We start from the raw sequence: 21268 nt of genomic DNA on the forward strand, positions 1-21268 counted from the left end.
AGACAAATTTGCACAGAAAAGCATTGGGTTGTAATATCTGTTAAACTGGGTAACCTAAACACCAGGCTGCACCCTAAAGCAGCACCCAGAATTCTTTACAGTTTTCAGGAGGAGAAGTTACAATCTGAATGTTTACATCACGATGTAAGAAAAGCCAACCGTATATGTGGTATGGGATGTTGGGGGTCATTATTGTGTCCTCTATTTACTTGTAGGTGCCAGTCCCACCCCTTACGCTCACAATCATGCTCTACTGAGTTCAATCAAGACATGGATGACCTTCTGCACAGCCATAATTACTGAAATCTATGGTACTTACAGAAAGAATCAAGTGATCAGCACTCAGTTCTTTCCTTTACTCCCACAGACTTCAATGGAAATGGTTGTGAGCAAGCATGGACACTTCTCCACTGATGGTAGTGGAGAATATGCCGCCATGGTCAGCATTGATACACACAGGGATTTCATTCCCAGATGTAGTGACTGTTTCTCCACAAAGACCTAGTTCAACACCTAGAACTTTTTTTTATATTAATAGTCTGTATACTGATATGCACATATATTTGCTATCACCCAGGAGGTCAAACTATCAGTAAAGATCTATAGAAGTCAATGAACAATCTAATAACCTTTCATTGATAGTGTGAGCTCATGTTCTTCCAAGAAACACTGTGTGCATCAGTGGAGCAAAGGGGAGGTCCATGCTTCAGAGAGGAGCACAGAACTATTCAGTGAGTGCTTTGTGTGGTTTCATTTGGACAGTGGTTCTCCATACCATACAGATTTATTATGTACAGCAATAGGTTAAAACAGATATTACCTTGCAGCTTCATTGATGAGACCCTTTGGTTTCTCTTCCAGTAAGTGCTTAAAATGATTTAAAGAAAGATTGTCAACATTTTGAAATTAAAGTAGTTTTTAAGTTATCAAATAAGATCAATATAAAAAAAAAGTCACAAAAGGTAAAATATCGTTGAACATCCACAAAACTAAAGTGGGTTTCCTATAAACAAAACAATATTTAAATTGGTAAACAATTAATAGTAAACATGTTTTACCAATATAGATAATAGTTTTACTGAGGCTTAAAGATTTTCTCTAATCATCTTAGTGGTGACTATGACCATGGATACAGGAACTTTTTATGTTTTGGCAAATATCAGAAACCCAGTCATGATTTCGTTATAGTGGACAACAGCAGGACCAGATGTCCAAAGCAGAAGATCCGCGCTCTCTGGTTGTAAAGGTGAGACACAAGCCATGATTTCCTTAAAGTGGCTGGGTTATCTTCTTATACATTCACTGTCTCTGACTGCTTTTGTGTAAGAAATAAGGGAATAATGACTGGGTTTCTGACAACATTTATTCTCTAATAAGGGATAGCTATGATGGTCTGTGATCTTATTTGTTTGGTAGTTTAAGGAACAATGTAGTCTCATGTAGTCTAATACACACCATCAGTCTAATAACTAGCTCCGGGTTCTCTAACTCTCCTTCATACTTTTCACAGCAACTTTGTGCGCTTAGTTAGAAGCAGCCCATAGAAATGAATGGGCTGCTTTTAAAAGCAGCCCATTCATTTCTATGGGGAGCGCACGTATGCCGGCTCCCATAGAAAGCAATGGGATCTGTTTTAACGCCGCTGATTCGGAAAGTTTACACATTCAGAATCAGCAAGCGTATACTCCGTGTGAAGGGGCCCTAAAAAGGATTTTGACGCTAGGTTCGCACTAGCGTTTGGGTTTCCGTTCTTTGGGTCCGCTTGGGGACTCATAAACCGAAAACCCAATCTGCTTAAAAAACGGTTACCTCCCAGGTTTCTACCTGAAAAATGCAGAGAGAAATGTCCTGCTTGCAGGACTTTTCTCTCCTCATTTTTCAAGCAGAGTGGGGGACGGTATCTGAAAATGGAGACCGAGCGCTAGTGTGAGCCTTAGTTGGCAGCACATCTCTCCATGTAAACAGGAGATGTACTTATGACAAATACTGTGGGGAAGATAAACTAATGAAAATTATCCAATTATTTCTGGCAGAATCTGAGCCAAAAAATGAGTGTACATCCTTTAAATCTAATTTACTAACTGTTTTAGAACCTTTCAAGGCTGGGCTCACACAATGCAGTTCTGTTCAAGTTGTATTGCTTTTTCAGCAAAGCATCTTAAAAGGTTGCCCAGGGAGTTAAATTTAACTTCATTCCTGCAACAGTTCTTCCATAACTGGATCCGAGGGCTTTAGGCTGCTTCTGATACAGAGTTAGGGGCATTCACACAGAGGAAGTTGGCGCCGATAAAAAAGACTCCCATTGAGTTCAATGGGTTCCGTCTTCCGCGAGGAACACATTGAAATAAATAGGAGGCTTTTTAACCCATTGATTTCAATGTGTTCCGCACAGAAGACGGAACCTATTGAAGTCAATGGGAGTCTTTTTATCAGCACTGATTCTGGCGTGAGTTGTCATGGCAGAATCAGCGCCAACTTCCTCTGCGTGAATGCACCCTTACATAATCAGAACCAGCCCGTTTCCTTCTGCTCCCTCCCTCCTCTCCTGTTAGAACAGATAATTATCCATGCTACAGGGCTGGAATTACTATAGGGGGTTGGTTCCAATCACATGATCAAGGGTCAGAACCAGTCCAGAACCCAAGTATGAAGAAACCGCTAGAGGAAGGAGGGTAAATTTAACTCCCCGGACAACCCCTTTAAAAACTGCAGTTGCAGACATTTTTAATTGCAGTTATGAGTTGCACATGTTATTATGTAAATAATTTAATTCCAATTTAATAGAAGTTTGCATACAGGTGAAGTCTATAGTATCATGTTCTAGGCATTACTGCAATTATGAACCAAATGCAATTCTTAACCCCTTCCAGCCGATGGCATTTTTTGATTTTCGTTTTTGACTTTCCTCCTTCTAAACCCCATAACTTTTTTATTTCTCCGCTCCCAGAGCCATATGAGGTCTTAATTTTTGCGGGACAAATTTTTCTTCATGATGCCACCATTAATTATTCTATATAATGTACTGGGAAGCAGGAAAAAAATTCAGAATGGGGTGGATTTGAAGAAAAAAATGCATTTCTGTGACTTTCTTACAGGCTTTGGTTTTACGGCGTTCACTGTGCAGCCAAAATGACATGTCCCCTATATTCTGTGTTTCGGTACGGTTCCAGGGATACCAAATTTATATGGTTTTATTTACATTTTGACCCCTTAAAAAAAATCCAAAACTGTGTTAAAAAATTTTTTTTCTAAAAGTCGCCATATTCCGACGGCCGTAACTTTTTTATACGTAAGTGTACGGGGATGCATAGGGCATCTTTTTTTGCGGGGCCAGGTGTACTTTTTAGTTCTACCATTTTCGGGAAATGTTATTGCTTTGATCACTTTTTATTCAAATTTTTATCAGAATCAGAAACGCTACGGCGTTTACCGAACAGGAAAAATATTTTTATAGATTTGTAGAGCGGGCGATTTCGGACGCGGGGATACCTAACATGTATATGTTTCACAGTTTTTAACTACTTTTATATGTGTTCTAGGGAAAGGGGGGTGATTTGAACTTTTAATACTTTTTATATTTTTTTATTTTTTTTTTTACTTTTTTTTTTTAATTTTTTTTTTTTGCATTTATTAGACCCCCTAGGGGTGTTGAACCCCAGGGGGTCTGATCACTAATGCAATGCATTACAATGCTAATGCATTGCAATGCACTGCAAAAAATCATCCTCTCTTTTGCAGGCTGCATAGACCAGCCTGCAAAAGAGACAATTTGCAGACAAGCCTGGGAGCCTTGTACAGGCTCCCGGCTGTCATGGCAACATGACGTCAGCCTTGGAGCATGCTCCAGGAGCCGGCGATCGGAGGCATTAGAGCCGGTTGTCTACTGCTTAAAGCAGTAGACACCCGGCGGCTATGGCGGTCGCCATAGTTACAGACCCGACATGCGCCGTACTATTACGGCGCATGTCGGGAGGGGGTTAAAGGAGTTGTCCCATCACAAGGCTCCTATCTATACCTCTTGTTAATGTGGATTTAAGACTTTTCCTAAATACACTGCTTCAGCAAAACTGCTTTGTTTGTCCACTATCTTACTTTATTCAATTCATTGTTGACACAGCCCTTGACTTATCTGGTCAAAAGTCATTATGGCAGAGACAGGCAGTCTCTGTATGTAACACAGAATGGAGTTGCTCCTGCCTGTACTTCATAGTCCAATATTGTGCATATAGTGTTTTTGAGGACCTTTGATGACATCACAGGCCCTTCAGCCGCCACATAGGATCACGCTATGCGGTGGGCGGAGCTACACAGTAATTTGGGGCAGAGCTAAACATCAGGTTGCATGTGAAACCCCGCCCACCGAATGACGCAAGAAACCAGGAAGAAAGAAGATTTTACAGCAGTGAAGACTGGTGAGTATGCAATGTGGGAATACCCCTTTAAGATGCTTTGCCTGAAGAAAAAAAAAAAAGCCATGGAGCTGCACCATGTGAACCCAGCCTCAAAACTTCTACATTTTGTCTGACAAGTGGGTAGGGCTGATCAGGAAAGGGGTAAGGATTAATATGCACACAGGCACCACATTTTTGATGCTTTTTTTGTTCAAAAACTAATCCAACTACTAAGTGGTGTAATGTTAGACTAGACAGTCTAAAAGTACATCAGATTCTTAAAAAAAAGTCTTTAAACACTGAAAAATCTGACACAAAACAGTTTACTCTAAAGTTTCCACTGTCTAAAGTGAATACAATATTTGTTTTAGTTTATCTGCCCCTCTCTTTTTGTTCAAGCCTCCCCCCCATACATTGTAAAAGGAGCCTTAGTATATGACCAATTCCGAGTAATACAATTGCACCCCTTAGTGGTGGCTAAGTAGTAACTAGATTAAAAGCAAAGACACCACAAAATTTGGATCGAGCGGTGTGGGATGATTGTATGTCTCCGGTTTGTCGACATGACAGTTATCGCCATTTGTTGTAGACTGAAAGTGATAGAATCTTTGAACTGAGAGATCTTGATTGATCTCATCAGCAGATCATTAAGTGCATAGGCCAAGATGTCAGCACTCTTCAATGTTGTATGTCCTGGTGGCTGGAAGAACGACAAACTGGAATAATAGCATGAGGTGCGCAGAGACGAACCTCTGCATGGACAAATCATCTGACTGGAACAATGGCAGGTAGTCATCCACTCTGTCCTGCAAGCCTAGGGCAGCAAACAATGTCAACACAAACTACCAGAAGTGTCCCATTGACCTCATGCCACCACTCTCTAAAGCCATCATGGTGCACAGCAAGATGACAAGGGAGGCCAAATGGAGGTCTATCCTCTCTTGCGATAAGTCCTGCTTTTGTCTCAGAAGCAGTAATAGCTGGGGATTGTTCTGGAGACCATGTGGGCGTTGCCATAAATAGGCCTTCACAAAGGAACATCACACTGGCCCTACTCATGTAAATATTGTGTAGGGTGGCTATGGGTAGTTGATCCGTCTGGTATTCATTTCAGGTACACCAACAGCTCAATATTACATCAATTTGGTCGTGGAACCAGTAGGGCGTCCATTTCTTCAAAGTGTCCCAGGAGTCATTTTTCAACAAGACAACACCAGGTTACATTTTGCTTGTGCTACTATTAGCAGTCTGCATGATCTAAATGTGCTACCATGGCCTGCAGCGTCTACAGACTTGTCTCCCATCAAGCACATCTGGAACATTATTGGTCAGCAATTACAAAGGGAGGTGCCAACATCCAATCTTGATGATTTCGTGCCCAAGTGCATTGTATAACTTTCTTCAGACAACCATTAATAAGCTCACTGATAGCACGCCAAAACATTGAAGTGTATGCATTTCTGCACATTGTGCTTATACTCAATATTGAATAAATCAAGATGTTTCGATTATTTTGTTTCTTTATCATCATATATACACGATCCTGTGATGTGCACAATTGACCCTGTGATGTGCACAATTGACCCTGTGATGTGCACAATTCCAAGAAATTTTCTTCTTGGTTTTGCAATATCACTGTTCAGGAGTATATGGAATGCTTCCGAAGAAACGATAAGATCCGCAGGACCACACCGCACTGAGAGGGCACTGGTGCACCAGAGACAGGCGAGTATGGTTTTTTGTTGTTTTTTTTTTTTTTTTTGGGGGGGGGGGGTTTAAATGTAGATTGTGAGCCCTATATAGGGATCACAATGTACTTTTTTTCCTATCAGTATGTCTTCTGTAGAAAAGGAGGAAATTTACGCAAACACAGGGAGAACATACAAACTCCTTGCAGATGTTGTTCCTGGCGGGATAAGAACCCAGGACTCCAGCGCTGCAAGGCTGCAGTGCTAACCACTGAGCCACCGTGTTGCCCCTTGGTTTTTTTTTTTCCTTACCTCCCCCAGTCTAGTAAAAATAAATAAATAAATGAATAATAAAAATTATCCTGGACAGCCCTTTAATGATCAAACAAAATATACACCTTTTGCCAATCTAGGGAGATACCAGATAAGTATGCATGGTCATTCACAGATTTATTTTACCTGATATTTAAAAGCCTTGATGTACACTGTATTGAAGTGGACTCTTCTGGTATTATGGGAACACGTGTCTTTAGCGTGTACATATGTATGCTAATAAACCCATAGATTACATATAACAATACACAAGCTCCTTTAAAAGGTTTTCTTTACTATATACAAAACAAACCAGATGAATAGCATTTATCCATCAATGAAAGAAAATAAAAGATATGTTAATTTTGTACATGTCAGGTCTAATACGAAGGCAACTGTCATGTCATGTTGTCCAATCATTTGTCCATGATGAAAAAATAAATATTTCAGATGCGTAGGTGACAGTCTCATTAGAGTGATCGCCCATGATATCAATTACCACTTCAGTTTCAATTTAGCAATGTGGTGATATAGCGACATCTTTCAGAGTGGCCTGTGCTGAGCTGGATCTGTGAAGCATGACACTCTCAAATTGCTCACTATTGTTCTACTGTCACTGCTTGTATTGGCTTGAAAGGAGTCCTGTGATATTCAGCTATTGAGGTCAAGGCGTGCAGCCAAAGAAATTGAACAAGTTAGCAAATCTACTGCAGGAAAGTGGAAAGTTACTTCTCTGAGCTTTGAGGATTTCTATTCTGATGACAGAATTCCAATTTAGTCATGACTGATAGTTATAGGATCTGATGGGTTTTAAGAGGCTGACAAGGATGTTCATCCTTTAAGAGTTATCTGCTCTCGATATTGTTTTTCCACCTTGGCATTATTTACAGCGCAGCCTTAAATATAGCGCACTCACATATGACAAAGGGAGTAACATTTACAAAGTATGTGTGTGTATACAGATGTAGCTTTCAGTAAAAAGGAATGTTCACTGTGCTAAATGAATGTGTGGTTCATGCAAATTGCATAGGATGAACGCTCTATTGTTAGCATAATATGTAAAAATTGTTTGGCAAAAATAGATAAAATTGGGTATCTGCCTGTCACAACATGGCTTTCTTTAAGCGATCAGAAAACTCAGAAGGAACAGTACTGTGCTACACTGTTTCCAGAGCTCCCATTCACTTCTGGAGTTACGGAAACAGCGTGGAGCTGTTCCATAAGTACCACCTTTGTGGTCAGAACTTGCGGCTAGTTATTCCCGTCAGCCAAGATTTGCTGAGATGGGAATAACCCATTAAAGCATTAGTAACGTTTCAGACAACTTTTGATTTTCTAGTAGTATTTACGTTATGAATAACTTCTATAATATCCTTTATAATAAATTTTGGACCCTTTCCGTGAAACCCTGCATTTTTTTCACTCTTTTCCTTGTTTCTGTATTGAGAGCTGTATGTTATTGTGTACAGGAGTACGGGGAGGATGACTTCAAACAGTTATAGCTCAGACATTATAAAACATACAAACTTGTTTTTGGTGTCATATAAAAGAGAAGATTCTCTACGACTGCAGTGCTATTTAAATTATTTCCAGATATATCACTAGTTGAAAACACAGCCAGAATTAGGATATTTATATGCGGCTGTATAACATATATGATATTAAAATACCATTCCTGAATGTGTTTTCAACCAATGATATCTCTGGTAATAATTTAGATTTATTTATTTAGCCTTAGTAACATTAGTGAATTTCCTCTTTCATATGACACCAAAAACAAGTTTGAATGTTTTAGAGTGCCTGAGATAGAACTGTTTGAAGTGACCCTCCCATTCTCTCATTTTCTCTACATCTTACACAGCCCGTACTCCTGTACACAGTAACATTCAGTGAGAGGCAGAAACAGCTCTCAACACAGAAGCAAGAAAGAGTGAAAAAATGCAGGATGCCTTGGGAGCTCTGGGAAAAATATGCAAATCTGTTTCCCAAGATGTAAATAGGGAAACAGTGCCTCTGTTTGCTGCCCTCTAAGGGTAGCTCCCTTAAACATCATGCCTGACTTTCCAACAAGCCTTTGCTTCAATGATGCGGGATTTTGCCAAGCTATCCCTAGAGGGCAGCAAACAGAGGAACTGTTTCCCTATTTACATCTTGGGAAACAGATTTGCATATTTTTCCCATAACCCCCCAGTGGAGCTAAAAAGCTTTTTGTAAGACTCCACACACCTGAGAAGGTGGTCTCTCCTTAGGAAGTGACATTATCCCCATAACCTGGTCTAGAAGTCTCTCACTTCTGCCAATAAGTTTTCCCTACACTGTGCTGAAGAGATCCAACCAGATCGAAACAGCGCTATCCACAGCTGGGATGCTGACTTGGCAAAATCCCGCATCATTGCAGGAAAGGCTTGTTGTAAAGTCAGGCATGATGTTCAAGGGAGCTACCCCTAGAAGGCAGCAAACAGAGGCACTGTTTCCCTATTTACATCTTGGAAAATAGATTTGCAAATATTTTTCCTATAATTCCCCCTAAAATGGCTTTTTGTAAGACTTTACACGCCTCAGAAGGTGGTCTCTCTTTAGGGAGTAACATTATCCCTATAACCTTGGGAGCTCTGGACATTCAGGAGAGGTGATAAATAACTGTTTGTTATTTTCACTTCCTTGGGCCTCCACTGATTATATTCTGGGTTCTGAGGAGACCCCAAAGTACACATTTCTATCCTTTGTCCATTTGAAAAAACTTGGTATGGCATGCTTTTCTATTCCTTAAAAACAATGGACGAAAATGCACTTTTGATGTACGTTTCACGAACAGAATTCTATGGGGATGTTGAACAACATGGTTTAACTCATATTACCTGTGTCTGAAACTTAAAAAAAAAAAAAAAAAAAAAAAAGTGATATGAATGTCCCTACGACTAGATAATGATAAATCTGTTGGATTATTAAACTGTGTAGTCTAACTTTACACTTTCTATTAATTAGTTTAGCTTATACTAGAGAATGTGCTAAAATTTTGGCACGTTTAGAATGGTGTTGCAAGTGAAAGCATGCCCACGTTCAATCCTTTATCATAAACACCCCTTTATCCTACAAGTTCTACAAGGTGCTTAAAACATTTGATAATTGTGGCAAACAGCATGTTATACAGGTTTTGGTGCAGCTTATTCTTCCAGCATTCTGGCACATTTTCCTTTGTAAATATCTCCCAGAAACGTCACCTTTCATTCTCCTCACTAGAACCATTCTTCATATAATAAATGGCAGTAAAATGTAACATATTGTCAGTTATAAGTGATCACATGCATGACAAAATAGAGCTTTCACTATAAACTATAGGTGACTTACCTGCATGGCATATTTGGCATCAACCACTGATACAATGCCTGTACAAAGTATATACATACATATATATTTGAAAAAGTTTTGTACATAGACATGCATTTTGCAGCAATAAGTGACATTTATTTGCACAAATGATTACTAGTAGAGATGAGCGAACACTATTCGAAACAGCCGTTTCAAATAGCACGCTCTCATAGAAATGAATGGAAGCGGCCGGCAGCCAGCCGCTTAACCCCTGCGTGCCGGCTACGTCCATTCATTTCCATGGGAGCGTGTTTCGAATAGTGTTCGCTCATCTCTAATTACTAGCTTAAAAGACAACAAACTGGATGGGCTGGACATACCTGAACTGCACTTTCCATTACAGTCCCAGTGTTGATGATGTGAGAGGTTTTGAACACTTTTTATGTAACTTACTATATGCATTAGAAACTTTGTTACTTTGTGAACCCGTGCCAAAAAAGCAAAAAAAAGAAGGTGACGGACAAAGGACAACCTTGTACTTGTGGATAACAAGAAAAGGAGGCTTCCAGGACAGAGCAGCCAGTTTGAAGACCCTGAAGATGGAAGTACTGGCCACCAGGAAGGAAACCTTCCAGGACAGAAAGTGAAGAGAGATTTCACACAAAGGCTTGAATGTGGAAGCCTGGAGCACCTCAAGGATGAAATTAAGGTTCCGCGGGACGATGGTAGGGAGGAGTACAGTCTACCACTCCATGCAGGAAAATCTTCACCTGAGGCCGGAATGGCCACAGTCCTCTAGAAATGGATGAAAAGGGGGAGAAAGCTGTCCCTTAAGGGAAGAAAGACCAAGTCCTTGGTCCAGACAAGACTGGTGAAAAGACAGGATTCTGGGATGAGAAAAAGAGAGCAGATGAAAGTAATTACTCTCACACCACCGGACGTAGCCCTTCCACACATGCGAACATAGATCTTAGCCGACTGGGGTTTACAGCCTTAAGCATGGTCTAGATAACAGGCTAGAAAAACAACTCATGACGCTTCAGAACCCCAGCTTCAACAGTTATGTGGTTACATGCAGCTAAGGTAAGGTGGGGTGGAACAGCGGTCAATTTGCAAAGGAAGAGGCCAAGGAGCCTCTGCCAGCAGGAAAATGTTGGAGGTCAATCCGGCAGGAATGGCGGGAATCCCCTTGATCTTGAGTTTCTTGAGAACCCGAGGGAGAAGAGGAAGAGGAGGGAACCGGTACAGAAGACAGAAATCCAACCAGGGAATCATTAGGGCATCGGTGGCCATGGCTCAAGGGTCCTGGGTCACAACATAAGGCGGGGGAATTTGTGGTTCAAATGGAAAGCAGAGAGGTCTGTATCCGGGGACAAGTGAAGAAAGATCTTCTGAGCTTTTCTCAGCTTAGATAGTCTGCCACACAAATGACCACATCTGGAATGTGGACTGCCAGCAGAGCAGAAAAGTGACATTCCATCCAAAGAACAGAAGGCTTCTTGTAAGGCCACCTAGCTCCTGATGCCCCCCTGATAGTTCAGCTAAGCAAGGGCAGTTTAATTATCAGTCTGGATTCTAACTGGACGTCCTTGAAGGAGAGAGGTCCAATGAGACAGGGCTAAGAAGACAGCCCTTAGTTCCAACAGGTTGATCTACAGGAAGGTCTCAGCTTTATACCATACACCCTGGGCTGGAGTTGATGAAAATCACCTGCCAACAGAGGGGAAGAAAGGACTTCCCCTGTGAGGAAGGAAAGCCCCAAAAAAGCACTCAGTGGACCAGGGAAGGCAGGAGAAACATACAGTCAAGGCTGGACAGAGACTTGTTCTAGCACGCCAGAATCGCCAACTGCAGAGGAAGTGAGTGGAACTGAGCAAATGGGGATGCCTCTAAGGTCAAACCATCGTGCCAAGGACACGCATACAGAATTGAAGAGAGTACGGAGAGTAACTCTGAAGGCGAGAAACATCGAATTGGCGAGCCAGGGCCTTGGAGTCTGGGAGGAGAATCTTTCTCTGATGTATATCGAGGATTATGCCCTGGAATTCCATGTGCTGCAAAGGCACGAGACAGGACTTTTCTTTATTGATGAGGCAGTCAAACCAGTGAAGAAGGTCTAAGGTGCTCCGCAGGGTGGTCAGATTGTCCATCTTGGAAGGGGCTTTCACCAGGAGGTTGTCCGAGTATAGAATCACTGCAATTCCTCTGAAACAAGGGGATGGCCATGAGGGACAACATCACCTTGGTAAATACTTGGGGGGTGGAGGCCAGCTCGAACTAGTGAATGAAAAACTGCAAATGACGTGAACCCACCACAAAATGAAGAAAACACTGATGACACATAGAGGTAAAAATCGATGGACGACAAGAGTTTGCCAGTCTCCAGGGAAGTCACCACCAACCGCAGGGACTTCAAGGGGAACCTGAAGACACAGACGAATCTGTTGAGCCCCTTCATGTCCAGGATGTGGCGAGGAGCCGAACTTCTTGAAGAGGTTGCAATAAAAATCTCGGAAACACTCTGAAGTGGGCACGGAGATAATTATGCCCTGCCGCTGAAGTGTGCACATGGCCTGGAGAAAAGCGGCCACTCGAGCAGGGTAAGGCTGGTCTTACACGACCATAATATAAGTCTGTAAATGGTCCGCAATTGAGGGTTTTCAATTATGGACCATTTGTGGACACATTATACTCAATGCGGCCTCTTACATCACCAGATATTTTATCTGTCGTGAGCTGGGCCGCAACCGGGGTCCGCAAATAATAGAGCATGTCCATAATGCCCGTGAATTGCGGCACTGCACGGACTCGCCCATAGAACTCTATGGGCGAGTGCGGCAGGACATGGACATCTGCGGAGTGTATGTTGCCGATCAGCAACTAGTGTTACTGATCGGCAACATGCGGACCGTAGAATCATTACGGTCATGTAAGACGAGCCTAAAAAGACAAAGTGGACAGAATTTTTTTTTTCTGTTTTGAAGGGAGAAGAACTCAATTGATTAGCTGGTGAACACCATCTCTGAGACGCTGGGTAGCTAGATCCCCAGAAGGAAAGTGACCATAATCTCACCTGAGGAGCCGATGAATGGGGAGGACCTTCATGTAGAGGAGAGCTTGGAAGAGGAGGACTTGGTGAGGAAAGTCTGACTCCCAAGCAAGAGGTTGACCCACGAAAGGAGTAAAATTGGTAAGAACTGCTACAGTCTTCTGCCATTGAAGAGCCATATCAAGCTTCACCACTGACTTGCTGGGGTTTGCCAGTTGTAATGGTGCTACAACTCTTGAGTGTTGAGTGCACATTGTCAAGAGTGAACCCACCTGGGGACTTGACTTGATTTTTTGTCATCTACCCAAACACTAAACATCTTTGCTAACTCAAAAATTGGAATTTCTCTATAACACATGGTGTTAACACCAAGTGTAGGCAAACTTTTTTTTTTTTAACAGGTTAACTCAATGTTGGGCAAAGAAAAACTATAATCATCTCAGAATATAATAAACTAATAAGTGTTCAATAAATGAAAAGAGAGAATACTTAGCTGTGATAAACAATTGATGGCAGATATTTCATGATTCATGCTGAAACTACCAAACAATAGCCCCTACAGCTTTTATAGTACTTTTGGAGGAGGTGGAGGGGCAGAGTGGTCAGCTTATAACATGACCATTTATGGTACAAGAATTTGAAGAAATGTTTATCTACTGATCAGTACAGAAAAACATACACAAATACAGAATAGTATAGAGAACTACAGTAACAGAAATTATACTATAGATGAGCAAAACAAAAAAATACATATATAATGATCAGTAGGATATTAACCTTGTCATATCACATCAATAAGTCACTATGATTTATGAAAAAAACATGTCCTTTTACAAACTCCTAGGATGCCTCTGGGAGGAGGAGAGAGCTTTTTTCCCCCTGTAGCTTCAGAGATGAGTTTTTCGATGCCTCTTTTCAAAAAACCAGCCCTGTTTGTCCTTAGAGAAGGGAAGAGCCACAACTGCCTTCTTAGAGGTGGATTCAGTATGACGGATTGCCACTGTGTTGGTGGCTGCCTTGGCAAAACGGTGAGTTGCCATCATGGAAGCATGGCACAGGTACTTGGAGCTATTTGGTCCTGGAAATGCAGGCTTTGCTGACCCAAGAAGCAATGAAGGAAGGTTGCAGGTAGAAGCCAGTAGCTATAAAGGCCGCCTTAGTGAAAGAATCCATTCTTGGGGTCACGGAATCCACTGAAGGCTGAAAAGTAGAATGGGAGAGCCTAGCTATCACAAGGTCCACCGCAGGAGGCTCTGACCACTTGGAGACACACTGGTATGGAAAAGGAAAGAGGACATCTGAATTCTGGGTGGAAGGAAGACAACAGTCTGGGTGAAGCCATTGTTCCTTCAAGATACGGTCAGACGTCCCATGGGTGGGGAAGACTGTGGTGGAAGGAGATGTCCTCTTGAGAAGTCGGATTCGGTTCCTGTGAGATATGTAGAGCATCCATGACCGCACAGATGAGCTCCTGCCTACCAGCAGATATAGATGTGTCTAGCTGATGCTCCAAGTCGGAGTCAGAGGCTTCCCCAGGAGAAGCAGACCGTGTAGGGGGACACAAGGTTCCATCTGTCAGAGTGGAGCCGTGAGCTGTGGCCCTATCCAGGGAATGCCCAGAGGAAGGGGAGGAGGACAGTGACCAATAGGATGATTTCCTAGTCCTTTTGAGAACGGCTCCTGGAGCTGGAACAGCAGCAATGAGAGCATCCTGGGTGGGGCCTAGAAATCACTTTTTTGGGACTAGTAGTAATTCGATTTGGGGAGGCAGCCAATTCACAGTTTCTATTGCAAACTGGTTAAGTCTGGCAAGGTTGCCTATGGCCCGAGTAATGGAATCCACCCAGTCCGGGGGAAGAGTTCGGTGAGGGGCCATGAGGGTCCTGAGATAGCTTAGGAAAAAGGCAACGAGAGCAGATGGCTCAGGTTGACCGGATGGCAACCTTTTAATACATAAACAAAACTATATATCATTATAACTATAGCACCTTAACTAGATGGAAAATTAAAAGTAATAAAAAAAATAAAGGTCAGGTTCTCAACACTTTTCTTGCTCTGAACTTACCATCTAGGTAGATGTCACTTCCCAGCTCAGCATCAACCCAGAACATGGAAGCCACAACTCCTAAGAGCACATCAAAGATAAAATCAGACAATGCATTACATTATGCATATGAACTACTATATTCTATTTAAAATTAATATCTGTAAGTGCGTAAACAGCTATTATATTTTAATGCAATTGCATCTGATGACTAATAGCTGGGTTCTGAATCTGTTCACACATCAAATTTCGCTTACGATCAGCATGTACTGTACACCAAGATATAAAAACATTATGCCAGTCTTCATATCCCCTGCCCTGGTAGAGGGTGCATATTATTTCAATATCAGGGTCACCCTCCATCGGGCCGCTTGTAGCTTGCATAGATTTCAGTAAACTGGAGGAAATATAATAAATCTAACACTACTCCCACACCACGTTTCCTTCCATGAAAGTGACATTGGCAACGCAAAACGGAAAATTGGATTGCAAGTAATAAATATATATAATAAATATGCCCCATTGACCATAGTGTACCTGGGTGAAAATGTATATCATGTTGTATCCCTTTTATAAAACAACCTTTTTTATATAGCTAAAAAAAAAAAAAACTATATGCCAACATATACTAACCAAAGTTATGCCAAAATGGCTCACATTGGGTAAACTCAAGTCTATGGAAGTAACAGTAAGCATCTTTTGGCATGACATTCTGTGAATCAGGACTCAAAAAGCACCTTGTCTTTCAGCTTTAAGAAGTTGTCAGGGCAAATCAATTATTTTTAAAACAAGCCAGGAAGGTGAAAAAAAAAAAATCACACTCACCTGTCCTCGATGCTTTGCTATCCTTTCCAATGTGGTCCGATCCTGCAGCTTGGCTGCCTTCTTGCTGTGGAATTTCTCGCCAGCTATGACATCCCACTTCCCTTCCTGAAGCTGCTCATTGGCTTCAACAGTCATGTGCAAAGTGGTATTTCCACTGGAAGACAACAAAGCTGCAGGAGCAGACCACACGGGGAGGCACCAGAAAAAGGCAAGTACGTTCTTTTTTGTTTTATTTTCATCGCTCCAGCTGATTTAAAAAAATATTTGGGTGCCCATTTTTGCCTGTACAACCCCTTCAACAGAAAATTTTAACACTAGTGATTTTGCAAGTTTTCCCACATACTAAGAATGGAGAGTTCTGTAATTTTTATTGTAAATATACTTCAACTCTGAAAGACAGAATCTAAAAATAAAATCCAGAAAATAACATAGTAGGACTTTTTAAATAATTAATTTGCATTTTATTGCATGAAATAAGAATTTGATCACCTACCAAGCAACAAGAATTCTGGCTCTCACAGACCTGTTAGTTGAACTCAATACCTGTCCACACACCAAGACCAAAGAGCTGTCAAAGGACACCAGGGACAAAATTATAGACCTGCACAAGGCTGGGATGGGCTACAGGACAACAGGCAAGCAGCTTGGTAAGAAGGCACTGTTGGTGCAATTGTTAGAAAATGGAAGAAACACAAGATGACCGTCAATCTTCCTTGGTCTGGGGCTCCATGCAAGATCTCGCCTCATGGGGTAAGGATGATACTGAGAAATGTCAGTAAACAGCCCAGGACTACATGGGAGGACCTAGTCAATGACCTGAAGAGAGCTGGGACCACAGTCTCCAATATTTATTTAGATTGTGAGCCCCATATAGGGATCACAATGTACTTTTTTTTTCTCCATTTAAGTATGTCTTTGTAGAATGGGAGGAAATCAACGCAAACATGGGGAGAACATTCAAACTCTTTCTTGATTTCTTTTTTCTTTTCTTTTTTTTTTGGTAGAGTTGGAAGGGACCTCAAGGGCCATCGGGTCCAACCCCCTGCGAGTGCAGGTTTTCCTAAATCATCCCAGCTATATGTTTATCCAGATTCCGCTTGAAGATTTCCATTGATGGAGCGCCCACCACCTCCCGTGGCAGCCTATTCCACTCTCTCACTACCCTCACTGTCAGAAAGTTTTTCCTAATGTCTAATCTGTATCTCTTTCCCTTTAGTTTCATCCCATTGCTTCTTGTACTTCCTTGTGCTAATGAGAATAGGGTAGATCCCTCTGCACTGTGACTACCTTTCAGATATTTGTAGACTGCTATTAAATCTCCCCTCAGCCTTCTCTTCTGCAAACTAAACAATCCCAGTTCTTTTAGCCGCTCCTCATAGGACATGGTTTGCAGACCTTCCACCATTTTGGTTGCTCTTCTCTGGACTTGCTCCAATATATCGATGTCTTTCTTGAATTGAGGCGCCCAGAACTGTACACAGTATTCCAGGTGTGGTCTGACCAGGGAAGAGTACAGCGGAATAATGACCTCTCTTGATCTAGATTCAATGCTTGTCTTAATACATCCCAGAATTTTATTAGCCTTTTTTGCAGCAGCACCGCACTGTTGGCTCATGTTGAATTTGTGATCTACTATTATGCCCAAGTCCTTTTCCCCTATGCTATCACTAAGTTCTATTCCTCCCATACTATATATGTTTTTTATATTTCTGTTACCCAGATGTAGAACTTTGCAGATGCCATTCCTGGCGGGATTCAAACCCAGGACTCCAGCGCTGCAAGCCTGCAGTGCTAACCACTGAGCCACCGTGTTGCCCCTCACAGTCTCCAATATTACCGTTAGGAACACACTACGCCGTCATGGATTAAAATCCTGCAGCGCATGCAAGGTCCCCCTGCTCACGCCTGCAGATGATCCAGAGGAGGCATGGAGAAGGTCATGTGGTCAGATGCGATCAAAATAGAACTTTTTGGCATCAACTCCAATCACAATGTTTGGAGGAAGAAGAGGGATGAGTATAACCCTAAGAACAATGTCTCATTTGTGAAGCATCAGAGTGGAAACATCATGCTTTGAGGTGCTTTTCTGCAAAGGGGACAGGGCGACTGCACCATATTCAAGGGAGGATGGCTGGGGCCATGTATCACAAGATTTTGGCCACTCTTTCCTTCAGTAAGAGCATTGAAGATGAGTCATGGATGGGTCTTCCACATGAACAATTACGCAAAACACACAGCCAGGGCAACTAAGGAGTGGCTCCATAAGAAGCATTTCAAGGTCCTGGAGTGGCCTAGCAAAACTCCAGATCTGAACCCAATCTTTGGAGAGAGCTGAAATTCAATGTATCCCAGCCACAGCCCCACAACCTGAAAGATCTTAAGAAGATTTGTAAGGAGGAGTGTTCAAATTTGGTCGAGAACTAGAGTTAATGTCTGACCTCTGTAATTACAAACAAAGGTTTCTGTATTGTATCATATACAAATTAATTATTTAAAAATCATACCATGTGATTTTCTGGATTTTATTTTTAGATTCTGTCTCTCACAGTTAAAGTGTACCTATGATAAAAATTAAAGACCTATCCATTCATTGTAGGTAGGAAAACTTGCAAAAATGCCATGGTATCAAGATCTTATTTTCCCCAGTGTATCTAGGGCAATGTTTCACAAACTTTCCAGACTCAGGGCACCCCTGGAAAAAAAGTTATATTCAGGGCACTCCTACGAAATAATTTTTACCAAAAGACAATAAACGTCTTAATGAAGCAGATGGTGTTGCATGATGGCATGTGGTTATCTTCCAAAACAGAGTGTAACAGTCCCTGTTGAGAATAACTGATCTAGGACACACTGAAGGCAAAATGAGGGAGCAAGTTCAATGCTATATCTTTTAATGGATAAAACTTTTCCTTAAAACAAGAATTTTGCTGTGTATTTTCTGTTGTATTAAAGCTGATGTCTGCTAACAATTATGCTTGTCTAAAGTCTCATATAAATACATAGCATTTTACCTGTGCAGTGCTATTTATCTGATACCCAATGTTTGACCCTTAAGCATCTTCTAATAATCTCAGCTCTCACAGTTCTGAGTGACAGCTGCCTCTTTAGGATCCTTGTAAATAATAAAATTCTGCCATTTGTATTTAAATAACTTGTTCTTTGCAGAAACATCACTGACAGCGCAGATAGCTATTGCGCTTTCTGAAAAGAATCACAAACACGTGCATGGCAGGCCTGTCCAAACAGATGAGAGGCAATGGAAACAGGGCTTGCAGAAGAGTCTGGAGCTGTCTTTCTGACATGATCACATGTGGTCTTCCAAGCATCACTTTGTGTCAACATTGTAATACCTGTCATCTGCTTGAGCAGCTTCCTGCAAGGGTTACAGATCCTGACTGTGTCCTGAAACCAATTGATTTCTGTCCCAAAAAGCTTAATCGTTTTCCAATTTGGCTGAAATGGACTTTACAAGTAACGGGGGCCAAATCAATGTCTTTTCCTTTAAAAGAAATTACTGTAGCATGACAATTATTTGGCCAGGAACCTGCATGTCACTGTTCGGAATGAGAAATAACAGGAGTGCCAAGGGGCATTGACTAGTGACATGGAAACGTCCAACTCTTTAATGTTATGGACAAATATCACCACAGAGGTACAATTAAAGCTACATTACATTATAATAATGGTCTAAAGAGGCAATATAAAGTCCAATTTCACCTGCACAGAAAAGAAATGAAGCATGCAATGCTACTATCTATTAGGAACAGCACTAAACATTATAACATTATGACTGCAGAAAAAAAAAAGACAGCCAACATTTGTTTTTATATGATGAATTTTACCTATAAAACTAAATTGTCCCAACAATAGAGAGGAACCATGTGCTTTTCTCTGCCAGCAGTTTCGATACTCAAGCCAGCTCCCTGTGCTTCATGTGGATGAACAAAGTATTTTAGGTACTGCAGTCTTGTGCCATAAAGAGAAAGTTTGTGCTAAATGTCTGTTTAAAGGGAACATGTCAGGTGGTTTTTGAACCCTAAACTGACCCCAGCATGCCCAGCATCAAATAATGATCTTTCCAAGATTTCTGTTGCTGAAAAGTCACATTATAAGCTTTTAAAACCTTATGCAAATGTAGCTTAAACTGTAAATTAATTTCAGGCAACTTTTGATTTTCTGGCTGCATTTGTGATTTTGTAATTTACTTTATCAACAAATTTTGGCTTTTCTCACTTTTTCCTTTGCTGTCCCCCGCTTCTCATTGTGTGTGGTGTATGGAGCTGTGTGAAATCGAGAGAAAGTCTACTTGTATGATTTACAGAGATATCACTGGTTGAAAACACAGTTGGGACTGGGATAGTTATATGCAGCTTCATCTAGTCATGCAGTCATTGCTCTAAATCACATCCTTTATATTCTGATTGAATGTCCCCCACTGTCAGCCTAACACCCTACCTAACTACCAGCCTCTAATGGTGTGATTTAGAACACCGCCTGCACGACTAAATGAAAGTAGATGGAGAGCAGCCCAATAAGTAGAAATGGAAACATACAGTACAGGTTCCACTCTGAACAGGCCTAGTCATGGTCAACCAAAGAAGTTGGGTGCCCGTGTTCAGCATGATATACAGATGTTGTCTTTGCAAAATAGACATATATGTACTGCCAGCATTGCTGCAGAGTTTAGAGGTGTCGGGGGTCAGCCTTTCAGTGCTCAGACACACTGCATCAAATTGGTCTGTAGGCTGTTGTTCCAAAAGTAAGCCTCTTCTAAAGATGACGCACAACAAAGCCTTCAAATAGGTGCTGGAGTCAAACAAACTAAGGACATGGATTACTAGAGCCAAGTCCTGTGGTCTGATGAGACTAAGATAAACCTATTTGGTTCAGATGGCATCAATTGTGTTTGGTGGCAACCAGGTGAAGAGTCTAAAGATAAATGTGTCTTACATTCAAGCATGGTGGTGAGTGTGTCATGGTTTGGGGCTGCATGAGTGCTGCCGGATGTGGAGAGCTACAGTTCATTGAGGGAACCATGAATGCCAATATGAATGATGATATACTGAAGCTGAGCATGATCCTCCCCTCTTTGGAAACTGGGCTGCAAGGCAGTATTACAACAAGATGACCCCAACCACACATCCAAGATGACTACTGCCTTGCTAAATAAACTGAGGGATAAGGTACTGGACTGACCAAGCAGGTCTCCAGACCTAAACTCTGTGGGGCATCCTCAAACGGAGGGTGGAGGAGCGCAAGGTCTCTAACATCCATTAGCTCCGTGATGTTGTGATGGAGAAGTAGAAGTGGATTCCACTGGCAACCTGTGACGTTCTAGTGAACTCCATGTCCAAGAGGTTTAAGACAGTGCTGGAAAACAATGGTGACTACACAAAATATTGACACTTGGGGCACAATTTGTCCATTTTCAGTTAGGGGTGAATACTGGCCATTATAAAAATAATAATAATAACAACCAGCATTTAAGGGAGCCTGTCAGCACGATTTTGCCACTAGAACTGTTGCAAGTACCTAACAGGGCATTTCACCTCTTGTCCAAAGCTATTTCTAATGTCTGAATCCTGCTTCCATCCTTACCAAATACAATTTTATTTAATATGAAATTTAGGATTTTAAAGTTTTGCTGCAA

The 21268-nt window shown here is 41.6% G+C and overlaps 1 protein-coding gene across 1 annotated transcript in view; it reads right to left on the reverse strand.

Annotated features, from left to right (window-relative positions):
- The window catches only part of LOC142210096 (zinc-regulated GTPase metalloprotein activator 1B-like), a 66666-nt gene that overhangs the window by 18202 nt on the left and 27196 nt on the right, over nt 1-21268 (reverse strand). Inside the window, exons 6-8 of the mRNA XM_075279128.1 lie at nt 14815-14874; nt 9740-9777; nt 821-867 (exon numbers count right to left, since the gene is read on the reverse strand). Of these exons, the coding sequence (XP_075135229.1) occupies nt 821-867; nt 9740-9777; nt 14815-14874 (145 nt within the window). The remainder of the gene's footprint in view (nt 1-820; nt 868-9739; nt 9778-14814; nt 14875-21268) is intronic.

This window comes from Leptodactylus fuscus, chromosome 1 (assembly GCF_031893055.1).
Source record: "Leptodactylus fuscus isolate aLepFus1 chromosome 1, aLepFus1.hap2, whole genome shotgun sequence".
NCBI classification, from domain to species: Eukaryota; Metazoa; Chordata; class Amphibia; order Anura; family Leptodactylidae; genus Leptodactylus; species Leptodactylus fuscus.